This window comes from Hyla sarda, chromosome 4 (assembly GCF_029499605.1).
Source record: "Hyla sarda isolate aHylSar1 chromosome 4, aHylSar1.hap1, whole genome shotgun sequence".
Lineage (NCBI taxonomy): Eukaryota > Metazoa > Chordata > Amphibia > Anura > Hylidae > Hyla > Hyla sarda.
Window position 1 is genome coordinate 198235923 of NC_079192.1, and position 14807 is coordinate 198250729.

Sequence of the window (14807 nt, forward strand, 5' to 3'; positions counted from 1 at the left end):
ACTAATCATCCCCACCGGACGGTCCCTGCAGCATAGATGGCCCGGACCAGCACGCCCTTCCTTCCCACCGAGGGGAGGTGAGTAGAAAACAAAAGGGGGCTCTGGATGATGACGAAGGCCGCAGTGGTTGTCGGGCATGTTGGGAGTTGTAGTTCTGCAACATCTGGTGGTCCGCAGGTTGAAGACCACTGATTGAAGGGATTGACAGGCGGTGATGATGAAGGGGGGGGGGGGGGTTTGGATGATGACGAGGGTCTGGATGATGACGGGGGTGAGGATGACATGAGGGGGATGATGTATTTCCCACCCTAGGCTTATAGTCGAGTCAATAACTTTTCCTGGGCTTTTGGGGTGAAATTAGGGGCCTCAGCTTATACTCGGGTCGGCTTATACTCGAGTATATACGGTAGATACAATGTAACATAGCTTCTACTACCAATATCAACCGCAGGTGCAATGGCCTTTCTGCCCTTGATCTACCTCACTTCACCTTATCTGACGAAAATAAGGCTATTGCCCTTGCCCTAAATCTAGGATTTACCCTGGCTGTCCGGCATGTGACCGAGGCACTCGCCCCCCCCCCCCCAAAAAAGGGCAACCCCTGTACCACTTGTACCTGCTAGCCCAGGGTTTGCCTCCATTATAAAGTTGTAAAGTGCAGCTGATGATAGTGGCTACAGGCATAGCGCAATACTATATTAAGAACTATCTTAGACTAAACTAAGAATTATAAGAGTTAAGTTATTTTTACTTGTTTATTAATTAGTTTTCAGTTGTCTTGAAAAAATACATTGAGGACCAGAACTTAAAAGAGCTGAAAGTCTGGACTAGTCAGCTGAAGAGAACCATACAGACTGCTGAAGCATTAAATGCGCCGTATGAGCAGTGGAAGGCTTTAAATGAGATTGATGCGGTAAGTTAGGATTCGGCCATTCTAGCATTGTTGCCTCAGTTTATTATTTTCTTGGTGTTTTTGGTCTTCATTTTTTATTTATATTTTAACTTTTAAAGTGGTATCCGGCTTTATACATCTTATTCCCAATCCACACCCCCTCCCATAGACATGAAGAGAGGAGGCGTGGCATGACATCACTAGGGGCGTGGCTGTGACGTCACGTCCCCGTCTCGGAGGCAGCGCCCGGCACAGTGGCGGAGACCCTGCGATCATACGTCTTATCCCTTATCCTTGGAATAGGGGATAAGATGTATAAAGCCGGAATACCCCTTTTAAGTGATTTTCTAGAACTTGTGTACACAGTAGTTTCTGTATTAGTAAGAACAAGTGAAGGCTTACACTGTATAATGTTGGGCTGGTTATATATAATCTATAGATATAGAACGTCACAGCTGATAATGCTGATTTTTCATTTTATCAAACAGGGCGTGTGTGAAGAAAAGACTTACGAAGAGATAAAAGAACAATTTCCGGAGGAATATGCGCTACGTGCTCAGGATAAATATCACTACCGTTACCCATCCGGAGAGGTGAGCTGTTCTTATTCTTGCTCTGCTGTGCATATTAGGGATATAGTATTGATGCGGTTGTGAAACTTCATATACAGTGGTCCCTCAATATACTATGGTAATCAGTTCCAAATGAAACCATCATTTGTTGAAACCATCGTATGTTGGGATCCGTACAATGTAAAGTATAGGACAGTGGTCTTCAATCTGCGTACCTCCAGATGTTGCAAAACTACAAAACCCAGCATGCCCGGACAGCCAACGGCTGTCCGGGCGTGCTGGAAGTTGTAGTTTTGCAACATCTGGAGGTCCGCAGGTTGAAGACCACTGGTATTGGAGGTTATACTCACGTATACCCCGCCGCTCCGGACCGTCACCGCTGCCCTGGATGTCGCCTCCATCGCTGTCGCCGCATCCCTGGGGTGTCCCTGACGCTTCGGCAAGGCCTCTGCTTCCCCGGCATCCTCGATCTCCATCGCCGCCATCACGTCGCTACGCACGCCGCTCCTATTGGATGATGGGACGGTGTGCACAGCGACGTGATGACGACGATGGAGAGCACCGACGATGCAGGGGATCCCGAGGAGTACGCTACGGAGCCCTGAGGACAGGTGAGTGATCATCACCGGAGCACACGGGGCACCGTAAACGGCTATCCGGTAGCAGCTGAAGCAGTCTGCGCTGCCGGATAGCCGTTTATGCGCTGGCCCCGACATACAAAAGCATCGTATGTTGATGCTGCCTTCAACATGCGAGAGGCCATCGCATGTTGAAATGATCATATGTCGGGGCCATCGTAGGTCGGGGGGGTCACTGTATATCAATGCTGGTTGTTTCATGTTGCAAAAATGTAATGGTTTCTTCTTTTTTCTTTAGTCATACCAAGATCTAGTGCAGCGTCTGGAGCCTGTAATCATGGAGCTGGAGAGACAAGGGAATGTCCTAGTTATTTGTCATCAGGCTGTTATGAGATGCCTCTTGTCTTATTTTCTGGATAAACCTGCAGGTATGAGAAACCTCAACGTGATATTAGTCCTAGACTGTTGACTGAACAATTTTTGCTGGCATTGACTTTTTTTTCTTTCTCCCAATTCTTAGATGAAATGCCATATCTCAAGTGTCCGCTGCATTCAATGCTTAAGCTGACTCCTTTTGCATATGGTAAGTGGCTTTTGTGTGTGTGTGTGTGTGTGTGTGTGGCTCTGTGCAGTTTTTTGTTGTTGCATGTATAATACTGGGGAGGTGGCTTGTATGAACTAGTGGGAGACCAGGGGCAGAGAGAGGGACTGTTTTGGGACACAAAGAACCATGAACAAGTAATGGAAGGTTTCTCTGGAACTCGTACAGGAAGGGTTTGGTGTTTATTGCTGCAAAACCCAAACCCTTTAGTATTGTTTAATCTAAAAAAAAAACTAACTGATCCAGAACTAACTGATCCTCATGCCTTTTAGGATGCCACGTTGAGACAGTCACATTCAGCGTGGATGCTGTTAACACCCATGTGGATAGACCAGAGGTAAGTCGTTGATCTCAGTTATCCTGTTTTTTCTTTTTTTTTCTTCTTTTACACTGAATAACACCTTTTTCACATCTTGCAGGATTCTAAGAAAGGTCCTACTCCGCTGATGAGACGCAATAGTGTCACACCTCTAGCAAGTCCGGAACCAACCAAAAAGGCCCGCATCAATAGCTTTGAGGATCTTGGTTCTGCCTTGTCAGGTTGTGCCTCTCAGGAGCCATCTACAGTACAAGCTACACAGGTTAATATTTGTTTTGGATTCCATCTACCTTTACAATACTGATGCTCTTTGTAATTTGGGGATCACAAGTGAAATAGTGCAATACCATACTCCTAGATTTTCCATCTGCTCCTCACGTCTGCTTGCTTCTAATATTTTCCAATGACTTTTGACTCTTGATCTTTACTTACCTTGGTCCTTTTTCTCCTTACAGCCTTTGCTAGGGAAAGCTTGTTTGTAAGTATTCACTTTTTACCTTCACCTCCATTCTTTTCTGCCTTTTATTTAACGCTTTAAGTGTAACAACTTTAATGAAAGATGCATAAGCTGCTTGTGTGATCCTTGCTATGTTAAATCCCATTGCCCCTCTACCTCTTAAAGGGGTACTCTGCCCCTAGACCTCTTATCCCCCATTCAAAGGATAAGATGTCTGATTGCGGGGGTCCGGACGACTGGCGAATTTTGCTCTGTGGCGGACGACAGGCGATGTGGGGCGGAGGATTGTGACATCACGCCCTGCCTGTGACATCACAGCCACGCCCCCTTAATGCAAATCTATGGGAGGGGGTGTGACGGTTGTCACGCCCCCCTCCCATAGACTTGCATTGAGGCGGCCTGGCTGTGACATCACGAGCCTCCGGCGCTGCACCCAACGCTCTAAACAAACATTGGGTGCAGCAGAGAGATCATGGGGGTCACCAGTGGCGGGACCCCTGCGATCAGACATCTTGTACCCTATCCTTTGGATAGTGGATAAGATGTCTAGGGGCGGATTAACCCTTTACTGTTAGTTTGTTGTATGCTTTGTTGCCTAATGTGTTAAAGGCTTTACTTCACATTCCTGATATGGTTCCACTGATTCAATACATATATAGATATTCAAGAAATTACAAAATATTTGCCACCCATTTTCAAAATGCCAAGTTGGTCTGCAGACCATGCAGTCGACCTTTTCGGGTGGATAACCACCCACTAAAATTAATCTACATTCTCTTCCCCCTCATTTTAAAGGCTCTCAATTTGTCATTTCGTCACATTGGCTACCTTATTTTTATTTAGAAGGTAATTGGTTGAGAGCATGCCAGCCACTCGTGTAAAGTGATCCCTCTGGAAAGTTTCTCTACATTCTAGAGGGTGACATTGCGCACACAGTTTTGCATCCTTGTTAAATCCTCTCCATTTCCGAATCCTTGGCATGCTTGATGTCTCCTCCATAGTACTAGTGCACATTGCTAGATGTTTTGTGTGTATGCATATGACTATTCATATGGCACATAGTTGTGTCATCAGTGTGTGTTCTGCATTAAATCATGACTATTATATTTATAGTGTATATGTATATAGTCACAATTCTCTGAATGTGATCAATTACAATTATTCTAGGTGCTTGCATATTATATTTAGCCAGGAAAGCTGTGCAATAACACATGTGCATGTAGACACAGTAAGAGAGCAAAGATTCACATGTAGGTCATTGGCCATAACTAGAGATGAGCGAACTTACAGTAAATTCGATTCATCACGAACTTCTCGGCTCGGCAGTTGATGACTTTTACTGCATAAATTAGTTCAGCTTTCAGGTGCTCCGGTGGGCTGGAAAAGGTAGATACATTCCTAGGAAAGAGTCTTCTAGGACTGTATCCACCTTTTCCAGCCCACCTGAGCACCTGAAAGCTGAACTCATTTATGCAGGATAAGTCATCAACTGCCGAGCCGAGAAGTTTGTGACGAATCGAATTTACTGTAAATTCGCTCATCTCTAGCCATAACAGTGGGTTAGAATTATTTTTTTTTTTTGGATAGAGGTATCCTATAAAAATAGATTTTGTGCCTAAATTTGATTTCTTGGGATATGTGAACTCTGCTTTTAAGAGTCTTTGTTGGCCTCATGATTCCAGATCATGTTGACATTGTAAACTTTTGGGTGCGTTCACACGGCCGTCTGTCCCCGTTTCCCCCCCGGTTTAGGTTCCGTTGCTGCTGCTTGTAAACAGATTACAAATGGTTGAAAAATAATCCGATTTATGTCAATGGGATTTTTTTTTACAGTCCTTTCACATCCGTTTGCACCCATCTGTGCTCCTTTCCGTTTTTTTTTTTTTTTTTTTACGGGAGAATAGACTGCATGCTATATTTTTTTCTCCTGTCAAAAAACGGAAGAAAAAAACAGATACAGTAAATTTAACATTGAAGTCTACGGAAAATGGTTGAGCCTTTAATTTCATCTTTTTGCAATCCATTTTTTGATCGGTTTTTACTTCTGAGCATGCTCAGAACATAAAATGTATTTTTTTGGGTTTATTAACTGAACAATAACTGATCTGTTTGCATCCCTTATTGTCCGTTTTTTATTTTTGCCGGGAGAAGAACTGGGCGGTTCTAGACAGCCTTGTGAACGCAGCCTTACACAAAAAACTTAAAAGTGTATTTAAAAAAAAAAAAAACAACAACAAAAAAAACCAAACAAACAAACACATAGCTGTAGGTGCAAAACTGTTCACATGCTTTTCGGTGTGCTTTGCCTAAAGCTTTGGCATGTTGTAATGCTTCCATTCTCGCTGCATGGTTCAAAGCATAAGATAAATAGTAACATAAAATAGTACAATGATGCATTTATCTTCTCCTTATTGCAGGGCGTGAGTGAACCTGAGTTTCAGGGGCAGTTCAAAACCTTCCAAGTCAACAAATGATCATCTTGTCTGTTTCTGTGCTCCGTTACTAAAGCATAAAGCATGTCTGCAAATCTCTTATCATTGGACTCAAGTTTTGGAGCCTGCAGCTACTTATGTCTGAACGCATTGAATCAAACTGGAAAACGCGGATGAACACTTAAGGGTTTTGTATTGTTGGGTTCTTCAACCAAGAACTAAGCAAGGAGCCTCCAGGCCATTTCATTTGCGGGGTACACAGCTGGGAACTGCTTGCATCCTGCCAAATCTAATCTTGTGTTATTCTTTTACTTGTGTTTTTATTATTGTTTGACTTATTGTTTTGTAGACATTGCTCAGTTGATTTTACTTTTATACTGTTTTTAGTTAGTTGTTAACCAAAGTAGATAAAAAGGTAACAAAAATTGCATAAACAGTAGCTGAAGCCCCACATTCCCTATTTGCTAGTGGACGCTACAAAATACTGCACCCTGAAACTTTCTGAGATCTTGACTTTACGCTCAGTTCCTGCAGTGATTTGTGTAACGTTTACACTGTGGTATAGGATGCGGCTCACTTCCTGACTAGTTTAGAAATGGGAATTCTTCACAATTTACACTTAAAGGGGTACGCCGCTGGGAGCGAATGCTTTTTTTGCACTGCAGGGGTCGGCCACACCCATTATGACGCCACGGCCACACCCCTCAATGCAATTCTATGGGAGGGGGCGTGACTACCGTCACACCCCCTCCCATAGACTTGCATTGAGGGGCGTGGCTGTGATGTCACAAGGGGCGTGGCTGACCCCCGCAGCGCAAAAACAGCATTCGGAACATTTATTTCTGAACGCTTGGCAGTGGAGTACCCCTTTTAAGGCCGGTTGTCAGTAGTTTCAACCTCAATTTGCAAATCTTTGAGCTGCATCCTGTAGCTTCATACATTCTAGAACGAACTTTATCCCAGGCTGACCAGCTTGCTGTATAGGTCAGCTATTGGAGCCATATATCACAGCACCATATGCCGCAGTGTGAATAGTACTTTACTCTACAGTAAAATGAATAGCGCATCCTATGTTTCCCCCAAAGCTGCTAGTAGAACGGTATTGCTTGACTGCTTTCTACTTTCTATAACTTGAACTTCCTGGCGCTGCTTTCCCCTTCTAACGCCTTCCCTTTTAATCTCCTTAGGCACATACACACTTTATCAATGTGGCACGGGGATTGGCCATATTTTTGAGCTCTTCTTTTGGTTGACTCCTTGAGGAGCAAAATGATATGAATATTTGGGAGGGATGATTATATTTTTGTATAGTTTTACTGTATCTCAAAGATGCATATTTGCACTTTAATGCTTGTGACGGGGTTGTGAGGCTCAGAATTCATGATATGGTATGGGTTGCGATTGATGGAAAATTGTTGTTTTTTCGAAGATGTATGGTTATGTCTGACACCTGAGGAAACAACAGCTAAGTGGTTTTCATATGCTGATCTGAATCACAGTGATAGCCTACTTTACTGTTGCACTGAGACTGATATTTTATTGGGCTGCACAGTTGGATTACATAGTTATCCCATAGAAAAGTATGGGATTTGTGGTGTTACGGGCCACAGTAAACTGTCGTAGACCCTTAAAACTTAATTGGATTGTGTTTGTGTGCACAATTGTATTTGACTGGAAAATGTTCACTTTTTATTTTTTACATTTTGTTTTATGTTACTTTAAACTCTATTGTATCTGGAAATGTATGCAAATCAGTCACTTTATAATGTCACTAGAGGCCACTGGATAGGGTGTAAATACAAGGGTTAATGTTAGAGGTCTTCTGTAATACATAGCCATAGATCTACAAATGTTCTACACACAATCCAGTGATCTCTGGGCTCCATTTGCTTTTAAGTGCACCCCATGGGTACTTGGGGAATGTAATATTTGTTGGCATTGTATTGATGTCTTATCAGCACATGGATTTTCTTAATTGTACCAACAAATATATTGTGCTGGTTATTGCTCTGTTTCTGTGTGCTTTTGGCTTTAAATAACAGTTTTTTTAGTTGGTCTTACTGTAGAAGTTAACGTAGAACCTTTTATTAGTAAAACATTGCAGACCCACTTTATTATTTTTTTTATTTTTATTTTTTATATTTGAAAAAAAAACATAATTTTTTTAAAATTTACTTTTAGGTGTGCTATTTATTTATTTAATGTTGTAAGCTCAGCTATGTTTCCATTACCTATGTGATGTTTATTGTATTTTTAAGTGGTGTATTTGTCTGGTATGGTTGCCTAAGAGAAGCTACGCCAGCTGATACAAGACATGCCTTTCAGATATTTGTATATTTTGCAGTTGCTGGACCAATAAAATTAAAGTTGTTGCAAAATGCTTATTTTGTGTGCAAATTTTGTGTTTTGATAAAACCGGCCAGGGAGAATCCCAAACAGTTTAACTTTTATTGAATTTACATTTATTCAGTCATCAAAAGTACTTACAGTCTACTTCAACACCGTGAAAGAGTACAATAAAAAACACTTAAAGGAGTACTCCGCCCCTAGACATATTATCCCCTATCCAAAGGATGGGGGGATAAGATGTCAGATCGCTGCGGTCCTGCTGCTGGGGAGCCCCAGGATCCCCGCCACGGCACTGCGCTATCATTACAGCACAGAGCGAGTTTGCTCTGTGCATAATGATGGGCGATACAGGGGACGGAGCAGCGTGACGTCATGGCGCTGCCCCTCGTGACATCACGGCCCGCCCCCTTAATGCAAGTCTATGGCAGGGGGCGTGGTGACCGCCACGCCCCCTCCCATAGACTTGTATTGAAAGGGGCAGGCCGTGACGTCACGAGGGGCAGAGCCGTGACGTAACGATGCTCCGGCCCCTGTATCGCCCATCATTATGCACAGAGCAAACTCGCTCTGTGCTGTAATGATAGCGCAGTGCTGCAGCGGGGATCCCCAGCAGCGGGACCGCAGCGATCTGACATCTTATCCCCCATCCTTTGGATAGGGGATAATATGTCTAGGGGCGGAGTACCCCTTTAATGTTCTTTTTAGCACAGGAACATGATACACAGTACAAGAGTAAAGAACACTGTTACACACTGCACTACAACAGTATAATAAAGCTCACGTATCAGACAACACGCTTAGTAGGCAGACAATAAGTGAATAGGGGTTGGGATACAGCAATGGAAGAGTATTCACAGATCCAAAGCTTTGTTGAGGTACAGATACACCAGGGGCAGAGGGGGACACACGGGTGCTCTTCTTCTTGTGTCTGGACCATCCATGATAGTTTCTGAACATGCTACTGACCAGCCTGTGGCAGTCCTGGACAGACATGCTTTCTAACTCTATTTGATGCAAAAGAGGAGAGATCTCGTAGAGGACAGTCCTTCCAATGATAGGGGGAGTATGTGTTTTTGTGGCCTGAGGAAGGTAACTGGTGTGGGACCATATGTATTTGAGGAAGCCAATAGATATCATGAATACGAGCAATAACTGGTGGAGTAATAGGACTTTGGATGCCTGTCCTTTTTAGAGGTGTGTTTTAATGAGTTGTGTGTCCAAAAATCTGTACAGCTTAACAGTGATACATCTCTAACATTTCTTTGGTATTTTGGTACCAATGGTGTAGGAATGTCGGAACCTGGCACAATCTAAGGATAATTTTAAAGTGAATCTGTCAGCACTTATATCATGCTCGGTTGTCAAGAAGGCATTGCCGAGCCAGCAGATGCATGCCTCCTTTCTCCCCCTGCCTTGACTGACTTTCAGGGCTCTGCTTCCAGCACAGAGCCATGTACATCATTGAGTCAAGGCGGAGAGGGAGGAGTTGCGAATACTGTAGCTTGGCAACGCTTCCTTGACACTTGAGCTGTGAACGTGATATAGAGTTTACAGATTACCTTTTAAATTAGGTTTACATTTCAGCCATTATGCTTCTTCAGTGGATTTAGCCATTACCTTCTCCCGAGCAGCATAATGGGAGGGTAAAGGATCCATTGATTCGTTGATGAGCAATTAATAAAGAAGTGAGAAGGCGTGAACAGGTGGAGACATTTGAAAGCATGGCTCGTGTAATACAGCCTCACTGGTAGGTCTATGTCTGGGGGCAACAGCTGGTCCCAGTGAGGAAAGAAATCTGGTATGCTGCCCCGAAAAGAGTAGTACTAAATATAATATTCAGCAAAGCACAATGACAAGATTTAAAGGGGCACTCCACTGGAAAATTTGTTATTAAATCAACTGGTGCCAGAAAGTTAAACAGATTTGTAAATTACTTCTATTAAAATCTTAATTCTTCCAGTACTACTTAGCTGCTGTATGCTCCACAGGAAGTTCTTTTCTTTTTGAATTTCCTTTCCAGCTGACCACAGTGCTCTCGGCTGACACCCCTGTCCATGTCAGGAACTGTCCAGAGCAGGATAGGTTTTTTTATGGAGATTACAGTTCCTAAAATGGACAGAGGTGTCAGCAGGAAATTCAAAAAGAATAGAACTTCCTGTGCATCATACAGCAGCTGATAAGTACTGGAAGAATTAAGATTTTTAAATAAAAGTAATTTACAAATCTGTTTTAACTTTCTGGCTCCAGTTCTGGCGTTCATTCGTCATCAGGGGGGGCCTTGCCACTCTTCGGCCAGTATCAGGTCAAATATTCTGTTGGGCAGAACAGAATGTGCTTTCCATCACTCCTGTACATCTTAGGGGGATATGGAACATCAGAGCAGATTTTCTAAGCCGGCACTTCATAGATTCGGGGGAATGAACTCTAGCAGATTGGGCATTCTCGTCAATAGTCAGCGTCTGGGGCCTACCCCAGATAGATTTGTTCGCTTCCAAGGAAAATCACAGTGAGAAGATTCTTCTCTCTGAATCCCAGAGACTCTCCATTGGCAGTAGATGCTTTAGTTCAAGACCGGTCTTTCAGCCTGGGACATGCCTTCGCCCCAATAGTCCTAATCTCCAGATGACTACACAAGCTGATGATCCACTCTTGTACGTTAATCCTGATCGCCCCCTTTTGGCCCAAAAGGAGTTGGTTTCATCTTTTAAAATCAAGCTGTCTATTTCCCGCATCAATATAGGCCAACCTACAGAGCGTAAGGCCGGTCTATTGTGCGCTTTATTTATCAAAAGTCGCACGGCTCTTTTTAAATTCTGCGCATTGACTTTGGGATCTACTGTTTAGACTGTACTTAAACCTGCTCCAGCATGGTCTAACATTTCAGCGTACTTTTGGCCGATGCGACTTTTTGCCAAAAAGTTGCTTTTGATAAATTCAGCACCAATGCATTTTTCCATCTAAAATAGACTAGAATGCATCATGTTTTAAAAATCCTCTAAAGCAAAAAAGTTACACGTATTTAGACTGCGACTTTCTATGCGACAATTTTAGACAGGAAAAACAGTCTAAATCCTTTGATAAATCTCCCCCAATGAGTCTGGAAGATCCAATACTATTCCTTCCTCGTCCAGATCTACTTACCCAGTGTCCGATCCAGCACAGTCAGGTTCATACCCTCAGTCTAGCGGCCTGGAAACTGAGAAGCTCCTGCTAGAGAGGAAGGGTTTCTCTGAAAAAGTAATTAACACCCTGCTAGCCAGTCGCAAACCTTCCACCTGTAAGATCTATTCTAAGGTTTGGAAAAAAATACATTTCTTGGAGTGGGTCTTCATTTGACTCTCCTAACATTCCTGATATACTTAATTTTTTACAGGATGGCTTTGATTTAGGTCTGTCTCCGAGTACTTTAAAGGTTCAGGTTTCAGCCCTCAGTGCTCTTTTCCAAACTGAATTAGGAGATGACTGTTGGGTTTCTAGGTTCATTAAAGCCACTGAAAAACTTAGGCCTAGGATTACTAACCTCTGTTCTCCTTGGAACCTTAATGTAGTCCTTGTAGCCCTTACTGAGCCTCACTTTGAGCCATTAGAGTCCATCTCTATTAAATTCCTTACCTTAAAAACTGTATTTTTGGTAGCAATAACATCTGCACGTAGAGTCAGTGAGATTCAGGCCCTCTCTACCTTACAGCCTTTCTTTATGGTTGGGGATGTAAAATTATCCTTAAATTAGACCCTAACTTTTTGCCTACAGTTTCTTCAGCATTTCATAGGTCCAGGATATTGTTATACCTTCCTTTTGCTCGGCTCCTGAAAATGATCAGGAAAGATCGTTCAACTGTTTAGACGTAAGGAGAGCCGTTTTACAGTATGTTGAATCCTCTCATTCCTGGAGGAAAGAAAAAAAACCTTTTTCTCCAATTTGCAGATCCCAACAAGGGGAAAGAGGCTTCCAAGATAGATCCGCATGGCCATCTCAGAAGCCTATTCTGCAAGAGGGAAAGATCCCCCTCTTGAATTAAAGGCTCAGTCTCTTCCTCATGGGCAGGGAGAGCATCTGCTTCTGTGGATCAGATTGGTCGTGCAGCCACATGGAAAAATTTACATACGTTTTCCCAACATTATAGATTAGATGTTCTTTCTAATAAGGACATGGCTTTCGGACACATGGTCTTGTGTTGTGGTCCCTCCCTAAAATACTATTCTTTGGTATTTATCTCAGGGTGTTGTCATGGAGACGACAGGGAAAATGGCAAATTATACTCACCGATAATTGTATTTCTTAGAAGTTTCCATGAAAGCACCCATAATACCTACTCTTTTTGGTTTACTTTTCTTTCTGGTTTGGTCCTTTCGGTGATCACTTTTTCCCTTTTCTACTTGGTGTTCTTTATAATACACTGGGAACGGAGAGGAAGGGGTGGGGTTTTAAACTCCTCAGGTGTTTTTCCTGTCCCAATTAGGCGGAGGCCTGAGTGCTGGTCACATGACCCAGTTGCAGTGATAAATGTATGGAAGCAGCTGAGCTAGAATGAAAAAGATAGCACTGTAGTAATAGTGGTGGGGGAGTATTCATTATATGGGCAAGAAAACCCTGTGTGCTTCTTTTAACCCCTTAAGGACTCAGCCCATTTGGACCTTAAGGACTAAGACAATTTTATTTTTATGTTTTTGTTTTTTCCTCCTCCCCTTCAAAAAATCATAACTCTTTTTATATTTTCATCCACAGACTAGTATGAGGGCTTGTTTTTTGTGCGACCAGTGGTCCGTTGTAATGCCATCACTCACTTTACCATAAAATGTATTGCGCAACCAAAAAAAATACTATTTGTGTGGCGAAATTAAAAAGAAAACCGCAATTTTGCAAATTTTGGAAGGTTTTGTTTTCACGCCGTACAATTAATGGTTAAAAAACACATGTCCTTTTTTTCTCTGGGTCAATACGATTAAAATGATACCCATGATTATACACTTTTCTATTACTGTTGTGCTTAAAAAAACTTTTTAACCAAATTAGTACATTTAAAATCCCCCTATTTTGAAGACCTATAACTTTTTAATTTTTCCGTATAAGCAGCGGTATGAGGGCTCATTTTTTGCGCCGTGATCTGTACTTTTTATTAATACCATATTTGCTTATACAAAACTTTTATTACATTTTTATAAATTTTTTTTGGAATAAAATGTTATAAAAAAGTAGCTATTTTCGATTTTTTTTTTTTTACGTTCACGCCGTTCACCGTACGGTATCATTAACATTTTATTTTAATAGTTCGGATATTTACGCACGCGGCGATACCAAATATGTATATAAAATAATTTTTTTACACTTTTTGGGGGTAAAATAGGGAAAATGGGACAATTAAAATTTTTATTGGGGGAGGGGGTTTTTCACATTTTTTGAACTTTATTTTTTTACTTTTATTTTTGCACTCTTATTGTCCCCATAGGGGACTATTTATAGCAACCATTCGATTGCTAATGCTGTTCAGTGCTATGTATAGGACACAGCACTGATCAGCATTATCGGTCATCTTCTGCTCTGGTCTGCGGGAAGGCAGATCAGAGCAAAAGACTCCCGGAAGGCAGCGGAGCCAGGTGAGGGGACCTCCGCCTGCCGTGCAGGATGATCGGATCGCCGCAGCAGAGCTGCGGGCGATCCGATCATGCTAAGTGACCGCGATGCTGCAGATGCCGTGATCTGTATTGATCACGGCATCTGAGGGGTTAATGGCAGACATCCGCGGGATCGCGGGTGTCCACCATTACCGGCGGGTCCCTGGCTGCGATCCACAGCCGGGACCTGCCGCGCATGATGCCGGCATCGCTCCGATGCCCGCGGTTATGTTCAGGACGTAAATGTACGTCCTGGTGCGTTAAGTACCACATCACCAGGACGTACATTTACGTCCTGCGTCGTTAAGGGGTTAAGGGTATTGCCTTTAAGGTCAATTTTATTGGGGCATGTAACATGACTTTTTTTTTAGCATTTTTTAATCGAAGCAATTTCCAAATCTATATTACTTTCTGACACCAGTTGATTAAAAAAAATGTTTTCCACCGAAGTACCCCTTAAAAGGAGTAATATGGTGCTTGAACACTTATCCCTAATCCAAAAGATAGGTGATAAGTGTTCGATCACAGGAGGGGTCCTAACGCTAGGACCCCCACGATCTAATGCACTGCACCCCGGCTCTCCCCAGAAGCACAAAGCGGCGTCCTACACATCCCCTCCATGTGTCCCTATAGGAGAGCAGGAGATACCTGAACGCTGTATCTCTGGCTCTCCCTTAGAGATACATGGAGGGGGTATGTGCAGGGTCGACACGATCCATTCCTGAGGAGAGTCAGAGTGCCGTGCAGGAGTTCGGGGGATGTCCCCGAGGCGGACCCCCGATCAGACACTTATACGCTATCCTTTGGATAGGGGATAAATGGTCCTGCACCACAGTACTCCTTTAACAGCAAACAAGCAGCACAGAAAGACTTATGACAGGGCATGGTATATAAATTAGTTAGACTGTACACCCACCTGTAGATTGATTTGGTAGTCATACTCAATCTGGCACCTACTTCTTTCCAAAATATACAGATGTAAACGCAGACTAAA

General features: G+C 42.9%; 1 protein-coding gene across 7 annotated transcripts in view; it reads left to right on the forward strand.

Annotated features, from left to right (window-relative positions):
- PFKFB3 (6-phosphofructo-2-kinase/fructose-2,6-biphosphatase 3) overlaps positions 1-8231 on the forward strand; it is a 96858-nt gene extending 88627 nt beyond the window's left edge. For 6 of the 7 annotated variants that reach the window (XM_056573237.1, XM_056573238.1, XM_056573234.1 and 3 more), the window contains 7 exons: positions 767-913; positions 1381-1485; positions 2341-2470; positions 2563-2625; positions 2916-2980; positions 3063-3224; positions 5837-8231. In XM_056573237.1, the coding sequence (XP_056429212.1) occupies positions 767-913; positions 1381-1485; positions 2341-2470; positions 2563-2625; positions 2916-2980; positions 3063-3224; positions 5837-5893 (729 nt within the window). In that variant the 3' untranslated portion in view covers positions 5894-8231. Of the gene's footprint in view, positions 1-766; positions 914-1380; positions 1486-2340; positions 2471-2562; positions 2626-2915; positions 2981-3062; positions 3225-3417; positions 3441-5836 lie in introns of all 7 variants that reach the window. The other variant, XM_056573235.1, reaches the window with a different exon arrangement.
- Positions 8232-14807: the final 6576 nt, after the last annotated feature.